We start from the raw sequence: 18,982 nt of genomic DNA on the forward strand, positions 1-18,982 counted from the left end.
CTCCCTCACCAACATCGAATGGTTTCTTCTCAAAGTTTCACTATGTGCGTCTTCCATTTTCAAAGTCTTAAGTGTGAATGATAAAACTTTTTTCCTGCATGCATTTATATAGTCTTTCTTACATTCCATTCTCTCACGTGACTTGGTAAAATATTTCAGACCTCCCATTCCTAAATTACATACTTCTAATACATTTTAAATCATTCCGGTCAACGTTTTACATAAAATGCAGCTCATTTACTATGGAATCTGAATAACGACTCTCATAAAATATGCCTTCAATGATGGAAAAATCCCGACAGCTTAGATCGCTGAGTGCAAGGATGTGTCAATCATTTTAAATTTCAATAACTTAAAGATGAAATATTTTCTTTAAATAATATTTTTGTGTGAAATGCTATTAAAATATATATGTCTTGATATTATACAGAAAATATTAACTTCAAATCTGTGTCCAATCACCTTTACAAGTATTGACATACATCATTTACATGTGTTTACCCATTCGCAATAAAAAAAAATTAAGAACAAAAACACGTGCTTCTCCGTCTAAGTTTACAGAAATCTAAAAAATATTTCTTCGTTCCAATAAGAAAACTAATAATGAAGAAAAAAGTAATATGGTAAGAGGGTAAAGTATATTATGTAAAAAAAAAAAAAAACATTTCTCACGGAGATCATCTTTAAAAAGTATCTTGCGGCCTATGAATGAAGGTTAAGATTTTGTTGTCGTAAATGTTAAAATAAAAAAAAAACTCAGAGGAATCTGAAAAGAGACACAAAATATTCAATGAGATCAAAAACGAAAACAATACATTTTATGTTCCTTAGTTCTCCAGCCAAACGACTGAGCTTGTTTTTTGATAAACAGGCAAAAACAAATAACATCATGCTGAAGTGAAATATGTCATTTATTAAAGTAAATGACGGAAAAGGAAAACACAGTTAACAAAATCGGGGTCAGGAAAAGGAGGACTCAAATATAGAATATTACACATCTTAGTCAAAATATTACACAATCTGACCCCCAGCACTATAATGACATTGTAACATGATGTACATAGGCAAAAGGGGGGTCAACCAGACTAGAATAATAATTCAAACCATGTAATCTTTCACAAGGTACAATATACATGCATTTTAAGTTGACCCCCTTATAAACATCATAAGTTTGGAAGACATATACAAAATGCTCTAAACTGCTGCCTGTCATCAAAAAAGGTGGGCATTTTGTGATCAATTGAAGTGAGGTACACAGCATTTATTTTATAAAATAGAAGAAAAATCAGAAACACATGTTTTTGATTTTGCCCCTTCAAAGTTTACAAATAATCTTCCCAATAAATTTAAGGAATGGTAAGTAGTCTCGAGTGTATTTTGTCTCAAGATTTGTACATGTACAAATTACTACTACGACTTCTTGTGTTTTGCAACTGATTCTGCGTACATAATAGAGCTACTCTGACTTGTAATTTGACGGCTCATATCGGCCATCGTACTTTTTTACTTGTTTGATAAACTATACATCGTTAGTTTTATTTTTATAACATGTAAATAGTTGAGGTTTTGAAAGCAATGGTATGTCCAAGCGGTGCAACCTCGCCGATTACGTTTTTAAAACTAAGTGTGACTGAGGAAAAAAAAAACGTTTTATATGAGTATTGGTTATCCAAAAATATCTTTAATTCACTCATGTACTTTGACAATATTGTACCGTAAAATTTGCAGTTTATATGCCATTCTGTAAGTTCATTGAAATTTTATTATAAATTTTATACGAAATGTCAATTAATTTATGGATTGTAATGACGTGTCTGAAAGGGGATAGTTTCTTTTTTCGATATTCTATAGATATTTTTTCCCTGGAAATATTGGCATAGATCTCGGAAATATTTATATGAGAAAAAATAAAATGATTCATAGTACTTGTTTGAAATGCCAAAAAAAAAGATTACAGAAACGAGAGATGTAGAAGTTAATATCAATTTTTAGTAAGGTTGTTCAAATTTGTCACCTCGAAAAGTGACGTTGATAAAGTGTTATAGAGGTTTAAGTCCGAAATTCAAATATGTTGTTTTAATCAAAGTAAGATCGTTCACTATTTATATATTTATTTACAATATTATATGCATTAAAATCGGCTGTTCATGAAATTGTACAATTAAAAAAAACAACAACAAACAAACCAAAAAAAAAAAAATAAATAAAAAATGAAAAAAAAAATTTAAAAAATTAAAAAAAAAAAAAAGTCCGATCTAAATCTTTAATTAATTTCACAGAATCTCATTAAGTGTGTGACGTAGGAAATACGGACCTCGAGAAACAATGACATGAAACTAAATGGCTACAACGCCACGTAATCATTTTATATCTTTTTAATTTCATGATAATTTGATAAATATTCAAGGTATCTAAGTTAAATTTTCAACATATCTACCTTTTGTTGGTTGATATTCCTGAAAAAAAGAACCATACACTACATAATAATAATTTTATCGCATTAGTCCATAAACTCTTCGAACAACACTCGTATGTAACATACGTAACTGATGTGGCGAATCACAATCACACGGAAATCTTCTTTTTATAATTTATTATGACGATTAAAGGCAATAACAAATCCACAAGGGTTAACAATCAAAATACCACATTGGCTAAGATAATCAGATGGTTTCTGATATGTATTCAATATTTCTTCAATGTAAACTCAATACAAAATCGATAAACTCAATAGTTATCAAGATCACAAAAACTCTCATATATATAGTATCGAAGAAACATCTAGAAATAGAAACTTCGATAAAATTCTAGATCATCACATTCTTAAATATTCTAGAGACTTCTTGATAATTAATTCACGAAACATTTAGAACATTCTAGATTATACCTGTACATCATTCAATTTCTAGAAAATACATTAAAATTGCGACAATTCGCAACACTCCCAAGACCAAGGAAAGTTAATTTAATTGTTCCTTTATCAGTTTTGTCGCTCTTTCAGCGGCCTGCCTTTTTGCTCTAGGTAATGGAGGAATACCATCGACTGCTGGCTCTTCCTTCGTCATATCACTATCACCAAGGTCAGATTTATCGGTGCATTCTATGGGATAAAGTAAATTTAACGGTCGGTTTAATGTTCTTTTGTTAGGTAACATTACCTTTCCGGACCTGTATTGTCCATCTTTACTCATTGTCAAATCGCAAATTCTTCCAATCTTCCAGCTTCCTCTAGGGAGATCTTCTTTGATGAGGACAACATCACCAATTTGTACCGGCCTGTTGTCTTGAATCCGTTTTCCTTTTAATTTATAGGATGTTCTTTCTCTTAGACTTAAAAGATACTCATCTCTCCATGTCCTCCAGAATGTATCTAAAAGTCGTTGACCTTTTTTCCAAATTGCCAGTAAAGTGTTTACAGAGCTTGCAACAGGTACATAATCTGGGTCCATGGGATCAAAATTTTCACTATCTTGAAGTCCTATTTTTGGATTCAAAGTGAGGAAATGCGCTGGAGTAAGGGTGATGTTTGAATTAATATCGTCTCCAATATAGACTAAGGGTCTCGAATTCACGACTGCTTCAGCTTCTGCAAGCATCGTTCTCATTTGCTCATTTGTTAAACAAAGTTTTCCTATAGTTTTTCTTAAGCTTCGTTTGACAACACCAACCAGACGTTCATAAAATCCTCCCATCCATGGTGCCAGTTCCACAATAAATTGCCACTGAATCTCTTCATTTGCAATATAACTTTGGACATCATTATCAGACGTAACCTTTTCCCAACTTTTATCCAAAACCAGGCTTGCAAGTTTAAATTGAGCACCATTATCAGAGATAATTTGTTTTGGCTTGCCCCAACGCGCAATAAATCTCCTTAGTCCTAGGAGAAACTGTTCTGTGGACATGTCCTGCATGAGTTCAAGATGTATGGCCCTTACTACCAAGCAGGTAAATAGACAGACCCATACCTTTTTATTGCCAGTTTCTGTTTTGATGAAGATTGGTCCAAAGTAATCCACTCCCGTGTACGTAAATGGTGCTGATTCACTCACACGTTTCTTTGGTAGTGGAGGCATCAGTGGCATCTTGTATGGACCACCCTCAAACCGCTTACAGATTGTGCATTTATGAAGTATTCTTTTTACTTCTGCTCTTCCCTGCGGAATCCAGTAGTCTTGACGAACCAGTGACAGTGTTTGGGAGACTCCAACATGAAATGATTTTTTGTGGATGTAATCAATAATCAGTCCCGTCACATGGTTCTTTCTTGGAAGGAGGATAGGAGATCTTGCACCTTCTGTCAGCTGAGCATGCTTGAGTCTTCCAATGCATCTGATAATCCCTTCCTGATCCAATACAAGTCCTAATTGACTAATTAAATTATTTCTCTTATTTTCCTTGAGTGAGGTTTTGACATCACCATAGTTTTGAGTCTGGATATTCTTGATTATAAGAATTTTAGCATTCTGTAGTTCTGAGTAAGTTAGATGGTTCCATGGCATTGGAATTTTCTTCACTCTTTTGATAAACCTAAGAGTCCATGCTAAAACTCGAGTAAGGTTTATAAATGATGAAAAATTTTGGTAGTCAATGATGTTTGGATATCCAGTTGATTCAGAATCTGAGTTGTTATTTCTTCCGTTAGGACTCTCCCCAGCCACCAGTTTTGCTTCATAAACTATCTTTGGAGTCTTGCATTCTGATTCTATGACACTCTGCATTTCTTTACAGGTTTGTTGACTGTTCCATGAAGGCCAATTGTCTTTCCTTTTAATTAACCATTCTGGACCATTCCACCATTGTTCAAATTCTTGAAGAGTTTTAACTGCTGTTCCTCTGCTTGCAATATCAGCTGGATTATCCTTTGTAGACACATATTGAAAAGTGATATCTTTGTTGTTTCTGATTTCTTTTACTCTGTTTTCCACAAAAGTTTTAAGAGGTTTCTTCATTCTTATCCAATGTAATACACATTGGGAATCGGTCCAAAGGATCTTTTCTGTGACAGGTAACTTCAGTTGTTGTTCAACAAAGTTAATGCAGCGGACTCCAATGACAACAGCCAATAGTTCCAATCTAGGCAGTGTTATTTTCTTGAATGGCCCTAACCGAGTTTTTGAAAACAACAGGTTGACAGTACTTCTTTCTTTTTTGCTCTGGTGTAAATAGATCGCACAGGCGTACGCTTTAGTTGATGCATCACAAAAGCACATTAATTTGTATGTCACTGTACCAGTGAGTCCTATAAAACGAGGAATAGGGCAATTGGGAATATCATCCAGGTCTGCGGATATATTTTCCCAGCGCTGAATGTCTTCTTTGGTCAGTTCTTCATCCCACTCTTTCTTTTGGTTCCATAATGTTGGTAGAAACAACTTTGTTCTCAAAGTAACTGGGGTGAAGAATCCAAGTGGATCAAAAACAGAAGCAATTCTTTGAAGGACTTTCCTCTTGGTGATAGGTGGAATATGAGTTTCATCTTTTGGACTGTTTATGAATAGGGAGTCCTCAGAAAGTTTCCAAGACAAACCAAGAATTTTTATGGTTTCTCTGTTTGCTTGATCAGCTTGAGGAATACACTGGCTAAATTCTGTGGAGTTAGATGCCCAGTCTCGTAAATTCATTGACATGGTACTGAAGATCTCTTTGGCGTCTGTATATAGTTTCCTAGCCTCTGAGACGGACTCTACACCAGTGATAACATTATCCACGTAAATATTGCTTCTTATGTTTTCAGCTGTTGCAGTGTTGTAGTTTCCAAGATGGTAATCTAAAGTTGCAGCTAATAGAAAAGGGCTTGATATAACTCCAAATGGAACTCTCGTAAATCTATATACTTGAATATTGTTCTCTGTGGATGGAGTTTCAATATCCTTTAACCAAAAAAATCTTGTCACATCTCTGTCCTTTCCTTGTAATTCAATCTGTAGAAATGCCTTTTCTATGTCAGCAATAATTGCAATCCTTTTCATTCTAAATCTCATCAACAGTCCACACAAATCATTTAGCATTACTGGTCCTCTGTAAAGACACTCGTTAAGGCTGTTACACTCTGGTTTGACCTTTGCCGATGCATCATAGACGATCCGTACTTTTGTGGTAGGCTTTGTTGGATCAATGACAGCATGATGGGGTATGTAGTGTTTGATACTATTCTTCACTTCACTGCTCTTTGTCACCTTTTCAATTATGCCTTGCTTGCACTGGTCCTGAATTATTCCATCATATTGGTGAAGCAGCTCAGGGTTCTTTTTTAATTTTTGAAGTAGAGATTTCAACCTTCCAAAAGCAAGTTCTCTGTTCTCTGGGAGTTCAGGTTGCTCATCCTTCCAGGGCCAAGTGACTTGATATCTACCATTGACTAGTTTTATTGTGTCGTTAAAGTTTTTTAAAGCCTTGTCATCATTCATTCTTCCAGTGAGAATCCATCCTACCTTTGATGAGAGCAAGTAAAGTCCATGGTCAACTTCAATTTTTTCTGATGATACCAAATCAAGATAATAGTCATTCCCAATAAGGATGTCTATGGTTGAATTCTCTGTAGTTTTTGGTAAGGTATCTGCAAACTGTAGATGTTTCCATTGGCACTGTACCTTTTCAATGATGTTAGGTGATAACGGTCTTCTGTGTATTGGTCCGGTTATTTGAGGCACAACATTTGCTTCAATTCTTATATAGTGTCCATCCTTCAGTTTAATTCTTAAAGATACATTTGGAGTTTTTACTATTTTTGGTTTCGTGGATCCAAAGGTGACAAGTGATATTTCCTCTGTTCTTTTTCTTTTCAAATTCAATTTTGAAGCTAATTCCTCGGTAACATACGTTCTTTGAGATCCAGAGTCCATGAGAATTCTGATTGTTTCAAATCTCGATCCAATCAGATCTGATGCATCAATTTTTGCAGTTTGCATTAGGACCATACTTCCTGATGACAGTAGGCTGTTTTCTCGAACATTGTTAACTGTTTCTGAGTCACATAGTTCGGATGTTTCAACAAAGTGTGAGGTTTCTCTCAAAGGCAGCATTTTCTTGTTGCAGAGACTTCGGTGATGTTTCTTTGTCTGATGGCAATGGAAACATGGTTTGTCGACTTTGCAGTCTTTGCTAAGATGACCTGGCCTAAGACAAATGTAACATCTTCCCTTAATCTTCTGTTTTCTGTCTTCAACTGTCCTGAATTCTTGGCATTCGTCACTCCAGTGATTTTGTTCACAGAAGATACAAATGGGATACTTTCTTTGAATTTTGTTTCTTCTTGGAGATTCTTTAAATGATGTTGTTAAGGCTTCTGCAGATGTATGTTTTCTTTCATGTTCATATAGCATTCCAGGTGATGGGGGTTTTCTAGCAGGTTGTTCTTCATGACCGGCTAGGTTTTCCATATCTGTAGACTCTCTGGCTGCTATGTAGTATCAAGAAACATTCTCAGCTTTTGCACAGTCCACTTCTCTTTCTTTCCTTTCTGTATTTCTAATTGTAATCTGGCTTCTTTTGGTAACTTCGTTATAATCATGGAAACAAAGACATCCTGGTTTACGTCTTGTTCCAATGCTTCTAGGCTGCGCATATGCTTTTCTAAATCATCAAATAGTCTACGGAGACTGGAAGTATTATTAAGTGCAGGCTTAATGTTTATAAGGTCCACGTAATGTTTGTTAATTACAGACTGCACATCTCCGAATCGTTCCTTCAATATGGAGAGAGCTACATCATAATTTTCACGGGAGAGCATGAGGCCGGAAATAGCAGATTGTGCCTTTCCTTCCATTTTACTTTTCAAGTAGTTGAACTTCTCAATATTGGAAAGCCTTGTGTTTTTGTGTACGGAAGCTTCAAAGGAGTCCCAGAACTCTTTCCACTTTAACTTGTCTCCGTTGAATGAATGGAGCTCAAACTTTGGTAGTTTAACTACTGGAGTCTCTTTGCAAATCTTCTCCTTTCTGTGCAGTTCCTGAATCTGGAGTTCTTGGAAATGCATCAGTTGTTCCTGCATTTTTGTCTGCAAATCTATCATGTGGTCGATTCGTGGGTCATTTGGTGCTTCACTTTTCATATATGGAATGTCCACTTGTTCCAGTCTTTTTTCCAATAGGAGAAGTTCTTCTGAGCGCTCTGTAACATCTGTGAGCAATTCAAACAACTTCTCACTATCTTCTGTAAATTTTTCAATTTCAGACTCATTGTCTTGTTTTGATTCCAAGGCAATGGAAAGTTCTTTCATCGATTCTTCTAATTTAGCACTAAAGTCCTTTAACCGTCTCAAGGAAGATTGAATCTGCCTTATCCTGGTTGTCAAATCCTCTTCTTCAGCTTCTGAAGAAAGAAATGTCTTACTTTTGATCATTTCCTTCAGCAGTAGATTCTTGTACCTTGTACAAAGTCCTTTCAAGTATGAGGTTGACATCTTCTTCTTTTCCGTGATAACTTCTTGATTTTAGGCTCCAATTCCCGGGTTCCGGCACCAAACAATGTGGCGAATCACAATCACACGGAAATCTTCTTTTTATAATTTATTATGACGATTAAAGGCAATAACAAATCCACAAGGGTTAACAATCAAAATACCACATTGGCTAAGATAATCAGATGGTTTCTGATATGTATTCAATATTTCTTCAATGTAAACTCAATACAAAATCGATAAACTCAATAGTTATCAAGATCACAAAAACTCTCATATATATAGTATCGAAGAAACATCTAGAAATAGAAACTTCGATAAAATTCTAGATCATCACATTCTTAAATATTCTAGAGACTTCTTGATAATTAATTCACGAAACATTTAGAACATTCTAGATTATACCTGTACATCATTCAATTTCTAGAAAATACATTAAAATTGCGACAATTCGCAACAACTGAATGTAGATACCAATCTTTAAGGTTCCCCTTAGCTTACTTCTTCCTTCAAAAATTTAACATAAACTTTATACCTCAAAGTGCTGTCTTGTCAAAAAAAACCCATCTTATTCCATCATTTTATCAAAGCTTTTATTATTTAACACAATACATTGAATATCTCTTTCAGATTCCCCGAGTTTACGATGTAAGTGTAATTAAATAAATCATTTTCACTAGGAAGGTAAAATGTAAATATAAAGTCCTGATTTTATCTTGTTTAATTTTACAGAAATACAGAGCATACTATACCTATTTTATTTCTGATCTAAATTTATGATAGAATTATGCAGTAATTATCCAATATAAATCCTTTTCACAAGAATTTATTTTGAGAAATATGAAAGCCCTAGCCCATGACCTTAAAAAGTTATTACCAAGTTTATTTCTTTTAAGTAGACCAGACTACAAGGTTAAGGTCAAAGGATCAAATGTGGTTATCCTTTGAAAGGTCTTGTAACAATGATTACATACGTTAAATATGAAAATATATCCCTTACAATTCAAAACTATGATCAAGGTTAAAGTTTATTAAAAGTAAGGCAAACTCCAAGGTCAAAGTCAAAGGGTCAAAGTTGTTGAAATCCAATGAAAGGTCTTGTCACAAGGATTTCATATGTAAAGTATGGTAACCAGAGCCCTTACCCTAGAAAAGGAATGGCCAATGTTGAAGTTTGTAAAAATAGGTCAAAACCCAAGGTCAAGGTCAAAATCTCAAACGTGTTGTTATCCAATGAAAGGTATTGTCACAATGACTATTTGTATGAGGTATGAAAGCCCTCGCTCTTGCCATTCAAACGTTATTGCCAAGGTTATTCTTTGAAGTAGGTCTTCCAGGTCAAAGGGTCCAAATTGTTGCTTTGTAATCAAATGTCTTGTCAGAAAAAATACATATCTGATGTAGGAAATTCTTAAGACCACTAGTTTAAAAGATATGGCCAAAGTAAAAGTGTGACAAATTCCAAGATAAATGTCAAATCAAGGTTACATTTATTGCGGACCAACAGACACAAGACAGACTACTTGACGGACTGACAGAGAGCTATACAGACGGATGGGCAAATGGGGCAAAATCTATGTCTATATATATACCCTTATCTTTGATTACTGTGGGATAAAACAGCATTTGAATCTTTTTGATATTTATTATTTCTAACAAAAACCATGAAATTGATAAGTTGAAGAATAAAAACAAGAAATTCTCAGAATCTTTATACATGTATCTGTCACTGAAGTGCTTTAAGGACTATCTACTGAAAATCTTACGTATTAATCAATCAAGTAAACAGCTACATTTTTTTCTGAGTACTTGAAAATATAATTTCCTTCAAATTACATTCAAAATAAGTAAATCAAATTCATTTAATCCTACTAAAAATTATAACATTTTTAATTTAAACTATAATCCTGCTTTCATATAATTATGAATACATGTAGAATACACTTCTATTTAATATCATCGTAAAATACTAAGAATGAAAAGGGTTAAAATTAGTACATTTTTTGTTTATTGCAGTTCACGAATCTGAAGTGGGTAAGTTAAATATTTTATCTAACTTTTGGTTATTTTTGGGAAAGATCTGAAAGACGTCTTTTTAAAAAAAAAATTTTGAGAAAATAAATGATCATTACATTTTTTAATACTTAAATCATTACATTTTTTAATACTTAAATTCCAATCTTTTTCTGAGCGTTAGATACACATGTGTAATACAACAATTGATGTACGTATAAAAACGAAAGAAATGCATATCAAGAGATAACTATAGCATGTTTGAAGATTTTTAAGAGTGATAAAAACATTCAGTTGTTATCTTTAAGCATCCTGACACTTATACATACCTGTAACGTATTTAGAACTAGATTCTTTTGACAGGGCTGCACATTACCCCAATGATATTAATTTGTGTCTTTTTTTAACATACTAGAAAAAAATTATGTAAGAGCCATTTTTCTATGAAAAATATTTTGTTTTTAAATAAAAACAATTTCTGATTATGCATGTATTTATAATCATGACTTGTTTGACAAATGAATAACTCATGCACACAAAAATTGAATTAATGTGATTCAAACGTGATACGAAAATGATTTCAAAATTGAATGATAAGCTAACCGAAAAAGGGGGAACAAATATGTATATTAAACAACCTTAAATTGGATTTTTGTTTTTGTTTTATAATTGTAACATGTCACAAAAATTATATTGAAAAATTCAATTCTTTTTGGGACAAAAGCAAAGTTCAGCTGATTATCTGTCTATTTGTTTTTCACATAAAGGCCACGGTGGCTTAGTGGCAGATGGTTCGCGTAAAACCTAAGACGTAACAATAAGAAGTAATTGTTCCTTCGGCAAATGCTCGTCATTAGAATGGAAAATCACGGGTTTTTTGGATATGACCTTAAAAATGGGGGTTCGTTTCACAGTAGGTGGAGGCACGATAAAGAATCCTCACTGCTCAATGCCCCCGATAGCTGAGTTTAACATTCCCTGGCATTCGGTATCGTCTCTATATGAGTAAATCATTCGCTCGAATGGGACGTTATACAATATACAATCAACCAGTCTTTTTTACATTGTGTGTAATGTGCAGACCAAATGCAGGTGAAGTCTAAAGAATCCTTAAAACAGTATTCGTTTTTTTTAGCCCGTATCGAAGACAACCATCCCTGAATATGCTCTTGATTGCAAAAATGATAACAATGAAGAAAAACTATTGTTAACTAACAACTAATAAATTATATTAAAAATTAATTTCTCCCCTTGGACATAAGTAGTTTTATAACATGCAAGCCAAATGCAATTGATGTCTATTTAACCATCGCTTACTTAAAAATTTCCGACATTGTAGGAAAATACACCAAGGTAAAAAATCTAATAGGTTCTTTTTTGTCATAAAACAGACAGGGGTGGATAAAGATCATTTGATTTTTCCTGACCCTGATGTGCTAAGTAAATGTTTAAGTTTGAAGCACACTATGTGGCTTAGGATCTACGAGTAAAGAAAATCCATATGGATCAAAACCGGATATATTATTATGCATAATAACATTATTTATCTCATCTCCGAAAAGACTGTCTCGGTCAATTAGAGAGAAAAAAGATTATTCAACTTTTTGAAATAAAATAATTGAAATTTTTGTGGAAGTCTATGATATAAAGAAATTGTAAATTTCAGATTTCAGATTTCTTTTCTGTAAAATTTTGAAAATGATAAAAAGATTTGGCCAAAATCAAATAAATACATTTGTATATGTATGATGCTTAACATTTTGTTTTAAAAAAAAAGCTTTCTTTGTGGTAATTTTTCCATTAAATTTTGAGTGTATTATAAAATACATTTATTCCCGCCTGTACTGTATTTTTTAAATGGACATGTCATTCGTATTTACCTTATGGTCAATTCACGATCATTGATTTTTTGGCATCGTGGTGGACTATATTAATGTTACCAAAATCCAGCTGCACAAATGTCTCAGGGTCCAGAGGAATATGGCCTCATAGTACGAGGGGCATTTCAAAAGTTCTGGCAACTGTTTAATAAAAGATTAACCATTTTACGGAAATAATTGAGTTTGGTATCATTGGAAAGATCAGAAAAATATAAACATATTGTGACGTCACTTTATAATTCTTATGACGTTATAACTCCGAAAATGACGTCAGAATATAGAATGTTTAGCATACTGACCATAAAAATGACGTAACAAAAGACACAATTTGATCAAATTAAAATTTTCAAGACAACTTTTGCTCATTACTCGGACGCAAGTTAACGGACGCAAATGCCAGTTGGTGGAATGTTTACATAGACTACAATCTATCATATGGTATTTTATTTTGGAGTTCTTCTTGTTCTGAAATGGTTTTAGCGAGTGTCAAAATAAGCATGATTTTATCGAATCTCGCTCAAACTTTTGCGTAAAAGAGACCTAAATGTGAGAAAAAGACAAAGTTGACAATCAAAGAAAAATAGGCGATCGAGTTACAAAATTCGATGGCATAAATTCGTCAGGTTTTTTAACCAGATTTGTGGGATCGATGAAGACTCCAGAGAAGTGAAGATTAGTGTGCCCCATATTTTCTCGTAAAATCCAAAATGACGGCAGCGCAGTTGTAACCCCACCGTACCTCCACATATTCGCAAATTTTAACGCATGGAAAATAAATAAGATTTTACATGTCTGAGTAATCTATATTCATTTTTTGGATTCAAAAGTCAAAAGCAGAGGTGAGTTTTGGGGCGCCGAAGTTGAATTTATATGAAAAAAATACGCACAGAATCAAGTCAGGGACAAGATTTAGTACATTTTATTCGTAAACGGTAAGAATCCTGTAACTCAAAATATATTTGATGAAAACTGCATTAATATACTTCAGTTTTATACAGAACATGTTTTATTTCAAACAATGGAAAGCTATATAAAAGACCAAAAATCCAGCCGTATCATGTAAATAAAAATCTAAAATGAATGTCTATGATAGCATAATCGGACATAAACTGTGCTCGTAAACAAACCATACAATGAATAATGGAATTGCTGATAAACAGTATCATAGTCCTACTCTACCTCTTTGCATATTAAAATTTTCTTTGAAATATTTTTTCAAATAAGTCTTTGACAGAACTTTTACGATCTCTCATGTGGATAAAAACGCGACTTTTCAGTATGCCTAACATTCTATATTCTGACGTCATTTTCGGAGTTATTACGTCATTAGAATTATAAAGTGACGTCACAATATGTGTATTTTTTTCTGATCTTTCCAATGATGTCAAACTTGATAATTTCCGTAAAACGGTTGATCTTTTATCAAACAGTTGCCAGAACTTTTGAAATGCCCCTCGTATAAGCATTTTTACTTTGTTCTTTATCTAGGCTCTATAGTCCTTGGTATATTTTGTAAACTTTGTGAACAGTCGATGAAATACAAAAATTGACAGGACGTTTTCTATAATCAAGACACTTGCTTATATTTATCTTGTCATACTTTGTACACAACTGTGACTCAAAAATCTAAACAATTTGTTCATTGAATGAGATATTTTTGACTTTTTAAAGAAATGAAACAATTGTTCAATCAGATATTTTGGTAAAACGTTGTGATACTTGGTTTGCTATGTGCATACTTCCCACTTTTTCTCTAACTTAAAATTCCGTAGCAATGGGGGCAGATATATATTACATACGGTATTATCTAGGGATGCCAATTTTTAAGACTCGTCATACCCTTTTTCCGCAAGATTTTATATAGTTCATGTAACCCCGAAATGCAGTGTGCAAAAAAGAATTCACTTAATATCCAAAATTTTATCAAATTTTAACTATTTTACATAATACATTAAGTATATCTATTTCAGAAACCTCAGATACAGAAAGTAAGTATAAACAGTTAATTTTCCGCAACTCAAAATTAAGGACGGATGATACAAACGAATTTCATTTCTTTGGAGGAGACCTAATATCATCTAATAGGTATTGGAATGTTAATAATTATTTGATTTCTTTTTTCTGTGGACCTGGAAAATGAAATAGACTTGGAAATACGTGATTAAATCCTGTGAAGGCCGAAGGCCTTCTCAGAAGATTTCATCACGTACCGACCCACTACAATTCCCATTGAAGTTTATAAACTTGTTATTTATTACTTATATATATGTTTTAGATGGACAAATTAATATTAAATTGAATATATTCGGATACAGATATTACGCTAAACGGTAGTCGTAGATGTCCGTCAAAAGTACACAGGGTGTAAATCGGCTTGAAAGGCGGCTACGCATCGAATTAACTAGGTAAGGATTTTTTTTTTCGAAGGGTAGTTTATGTTAAAGGCTACTTGTGATCAGTAAAAGTGAACAGATTGTTTTCAGGGAACCTTTTTATTTGTGAAAAATGATATAAATGCTTAAAAGATACATGAAACACGTCCTAAGATTGATATAAAAAATGAAGGAACTTCGGTCGCCTCGAGAGATGAATGGATCCGATCGATGGAGACACTTGTACGAGCCAGTTAATTCGCAATCAAGTATAAAATTTGATCAAAGAATTCAATCTACGATTTAGTTTCGAAAGGCATATTTATGATGTAAATACGGAGACACTAGCGACAGCTTACACTAAAAGTCTACGAAAGCGCTGCTCGGGGTGTTTGCACTCCTTTGAATCTTTTCAACAGATTTACACTTTTATCGTGAGTAGAATATAATGAAAAAAATATGGTTTAAGCATATATCATGAAGATTTAACTTAAGGTTAACCAAGAAAATAAGGATAAACGTTAGAGATTGTGCAGCTGACAAAAGTGGTAAAAAAGTTGTAAACAAAGACTAGTTTCTATCGGTATATTCTATATGTACATAGGTTAAACCGATCGCCAAAACAATAAATGAAGTACTAGTTTTAATAATTGTAAATAAAACAATTATTTTACAAACTTCATACAGAATTGAAGATATTTTCTCTCTGAATGTTTATATAAAGGATAAAAGGAATGATACCACAAATGTATATATAAGTGTATCTAGCATAACAAGAATTTCTTATAGTTAACTATAGTACATACTTTGATACTTTGATTTACTTTTAAACTTCACTTTGAACAATTCGGAAGTTTTGGAGGATTTAATATACAATTAATTACCTCTTTTGAGGATAACATGGTGGAATAAGGACCGAGACCTGGCCCATGAGGTGACCTGGCCGGATTGAGGCTGCAGAAGTCAGGGCAGTTCATGGAGCTGGCCAGGTCTCGGGTCCTTATTTCACCATGTTGAACTCATAAGGGGCAATCAATTGTTTTATTTAACCTATATATATTGAAAAGTATGAATCCCTATCAATTCTTTCCTTGATCGGGATCGGGATTCGCTACACTCCGTAAGTTCTTTACATTGAGGTCTGCAAGTCGTGTAACTTTTTGCATCATGATTTACTGATTAAAACAATATTTGGTTGATGGCGACATACATTGTTATAACTAACGATTACTTTTTCCTCTACACAGTTAAAATCTTACGCAGAATTTTACTCTGAAAAGAGCCGCTTCTAAATTTCATTGACTTAAATTGTAACGATATTTTGGTTAGCGATAAAATTTTTACCGTATTCTGTATGGTAATGCAAAACAGACCATGCACAATTTTAAAAACATGTTTTTCTCGTATAATGCATAATAATATTATTTTATGCATTAACTCCACTCAAAAAGGAATTTATGATTAAGAGGTCTTAATTTAGCGGTCGTAATTTATAATGACCGGATCATTATAGCCCACATCCTAGGTCATTATTGCTGTAAACAGTAACACTTGTAGTCATAGTTGTGTTTTAAAGTTTTCTTACCAGCCAATCAAATTCTAGTATTATCAATAGAGGAATAATTTTCTAACAATATAATATTTTTAATAAAATATGTAAATGTCAAGGGTGATCAAAAAGTTCGCAAAGACAACATATGGAGAAAACATATTTCATAAAACATGCAAATGGCAAGGATGATAAAAATGTTTGCGAATGCAACATATGGAGATAACAAACTATATTCAAGATCAACAGTCAATAAAACAATACAAAATAGGAGCAGAACCAACGCGGGCCTCTAAATCCTCTAAAACACAGGGGATGGGAGCAGCTACCATAGAGGAATGAACATTCCCTGCCGACCGTTAACACCTGCCATGGTTTCGATCTAATTGAAAAATTTCTAAAAAAGAAATGCTATTGGGTTTCAGTGTTTATTTTTTATTAGTATTTTCCCATAAACACGCATCTGAAGCCGTTCTGCTCATGTGCGAATCACGCGATCTAGGAGTTAACGTTATATCCACCTTAGTGTTCTGTCACAGAAGCTCAACGATTTTATCCTTTTAAATAATGAGCATGGTGACCATTATAATCCGAGTCCTCTGTCTTGGGAGTGTCCTTTATTCGAAGTGAATAAAGTGTGGGTGTCTTCTTTTAATAATATCTGATAGGTTTAAAGTCTGAAGTAGACAATATTTTAGAGATTTCAAAATTTTACCATTGCCAAGATTTTTAGCTATGATTATAACTGTAAGATGTCGATCTTCCATATCAAATTGCTTCACAAAGACCACATCCCCCGGCTTGCTTTCAATTGGCACCAGCACAAACATCATTCTTATTCATTACCCGTCCTTCACTAAAACATTCAATCCAATTAATGACTTCACTTCTGGAAAGTCATTTGTCTTTATGAACCATGTAAAAATTATTTTTTTAATTAATGCAGAAGAATTTTAAAAATAAATTTTTAACTTCACAGCCGTTTGTTTCTCGAGTACAACCAAGTCATCCGTTTTTTTAACAATTTATCTACATATTGACGTCATTTTGACGTCACAAACATGGAGCAAAATATTTCATTTCATATGGTTTTTATAGAAATCTGCATGACCCTGTGTGTGCCAAATTAAATTCTGTTCTGATTTTTTTTAATTCATAGTTCTTTTTGACCTCCTCACGTATTCAGAAAATAATTCATTTTAATGTCGGAAATCTACTTGAAGGATTAAAAAAATATACAGAAAAATTAAAAATATTGCGAAGGTTCCCTTGCCGTTTTACATTACCCCTCAACAACCTCTGTCCATCGTTTCTGCCAGAAATAAACTTTTTGACAAATCAGATTCTTTCAAAAAACAGAACATTACTGTGAAAATGTCAAAAAATAGCCTCACTTTACCAAATGGCGATAAATATAGCGAAGAAGTTCCGCTGCTCACCAGTGCAGATGTTTCACAAATCCAAGCGTGTAAAACACAGAAATTGGATGACATTACAATAAAAAGCGTAGATCCTGTACGAAAAAATGGATCTGAATTTTTTGCTATTGGATCTGAGGTAGACTCGGTGGAGAGTGTTCAAGACTTCTACAAGAAGGCCTGCATCGACCCCTATGTCGCCAGTGTCGACAGCAGAATCTTAGTTTACAGATTCCGAGAAAACGATAAAGTGACTGAAAACTATCATGATGATGGTGAACATGGAGCGGGCCGACGCCTCCTTAAATTTATGCAGGACAACCAAATCATCTATGCGGCCTTCGTTGTAACGAGATGGATGGGAGAGCATATTGGACCCGAGCGTTTTACCATCATGGAGAACCTCCTGAACGATGTGGCAAATCTATTATAGGAACGATAAAAAAAAAACCGTGTGAGTGAACTAAAGTGTGAATAGGGACTTTCTCTGATTCATAACATCAATATTTTATTTTTTTGGTTCAAGTGCTATTTATTGACTTGCGGAAATAAGAATGCCACCGTATGGTTCTGAATTTCATTTCTATATATTACCGGAATTCGAAATTTTATTCCAAGAAATTTAACTTTTAGCTTTCGGGTGGCATTTCCGATATAGATAGTTTTGTTCTGTAGTCACCATTACATTGACCTTGCACCTTTAGAAGCTCTGATCTCTATAATTGAACCCAATGCACTTCTGTTATTTCTCTTTTCTTTCTCTCTTTACTTTCCTCTTTCCTCATTGCATTTAAGCACGATATGAGAGCTGCGTCTTACAGTAAAGAAAAAACTAAGTTAATTTTTTTGCAGTTTTTTTCGCCTGTTAATTTCAAAATCTTATGTCAGAGCTAAAGATTATATTTGTCAGGGCCTTCATGATTTTAAGAAAAGAATGTTTTACAATACTACAGACAATTGAAGTGTAATATACTCTGTTTACAAGATACTCATTTACTATAGATATGGAGGAAGATATAAGGAATGAATGGGGATATGATGTATACTTTAATTCCTTCTCGTCTCAGTCCAGAGGTATAGCAATTTTTTAAGTAATAATTTTGAATATAAAGTTCACAACAATGTGAAAGATAACTCAGTTAATTTTTAGCACTTGATATTAGCCTTGGGGATGTACGTACAAGTCTTATTGCCACTTATGGTCCAAATGATGATGATCCTGGATTTTATAATATGGTTTCAGAATCAATAGATAATATGAACAATGATCATGCTATTTTAGTAGGGGACTTTAATTTAGTTATTAACCCAGATAAGGATTATCATAACTATCTTCATACTAATAATCC

At 33.5% G+C, this 18,982-nt stretch overlaps 3 protein-coding genes across 3 annotated transcripts; 1 reads left to right on the forward strand and 2 right to left on the reverse strand.

Annotated features, from left to right (window-relative positions):
* Positions 1–2,960: 2,960 nt before the first annotated feature.
* On the reverse strand, positions 2,961–7,382 carry LOC134264527 (uncharacterized). Its single transcript, XM_062746817.1, has one exon. The coding sequence runs from the start codon at positions 7,380–7,382 to the stop codon at positions 2,961–2,963; it is 4,422 nt and encodes a 1,473-aa protein (XP_062602801.1).
* A 20-nt stretch (positions 7,383–7,402) lies between these two features.
* On the reverse strand, positions 7,403–8,404 carry LOC134264528 (uncharacterized). The gene has a single exon (XM_062746818.1). The coding sequence runs from the start codon at positions 8,402–8,404 to the stop codon at positions 7,403–7,405; it is 1,002 nt and encodes a 333-aa protein (XP_062602802.1).
* A 6,449-nt stretch (positions 8,405–14,853) lies between these two features.
* LOC134264529 (protein IMPACT homolog) lies at positions 14,854–18,145 on the forward strand. Its single transcript, XM_062746819.1, has 2 exons — positions 14,854–14,919; positions 17,479–18,145. Exons 1-2 carry the CDS (start codon positions 14,854–14,856, stop codon positions 18,064–18,066), a joined length of 654 nt encoding a protein of 217 aa, XP_062602803.1. The 3' UTR covers positions 18,067–18,145.
* The last annotated feature ends 837 nt before the right edge of the window (positions 18,146–18,982 follow it).

Source organism: Saccostrea cucullata, unplaced genomic scaffold (genome assembly GCF_032062105.1).
Source record: "Saccostrea cucullata isolate Sc308-1 unplaced genomic scaffold, CSIRO_AGI_Scuc_v1 ctg1065, whole genome shotgun sequence".
In the NCBI taxonomy this organism is placed as follows: Eukaryota; Metazoa; Mollusca; class Bivalvia; order Ostreida; family Ostreidae; genus Saccostrea; species Saccostrea cuccullata.

Bases quoted from the DNA above. Each gene is read 5' to 3' on its own strand.
- LOC134264527 (XM_062746817.1), bottom strand. From the start codon at position 7,382: ATGGAAAACCTAGCCGGTCATGAAGAACAACCTGCTAGAAAACCCCCA.
- LOC134264528 (XM_062746818.1), bottom strand. From the start codon at position 8,404: ATGTCAACCTCATACTTGAAAGGACTTTGTACAAGGTACAAGAATCTA.
- LOC134264529 (XM_062746819.1), top strand. From the start codon at position 14,854: ATGAAGGAACTTCGGTCGCCTCGAGAGATGAATGGATCCGATCGATGG. The intron at 14,920-17,478 runs GTTAATTCGCAA...AATATTGCGAAG, and splicing joins GGAGACACTTGTACGAGCCA to GTTCCCTTGCCGTTTTACAT.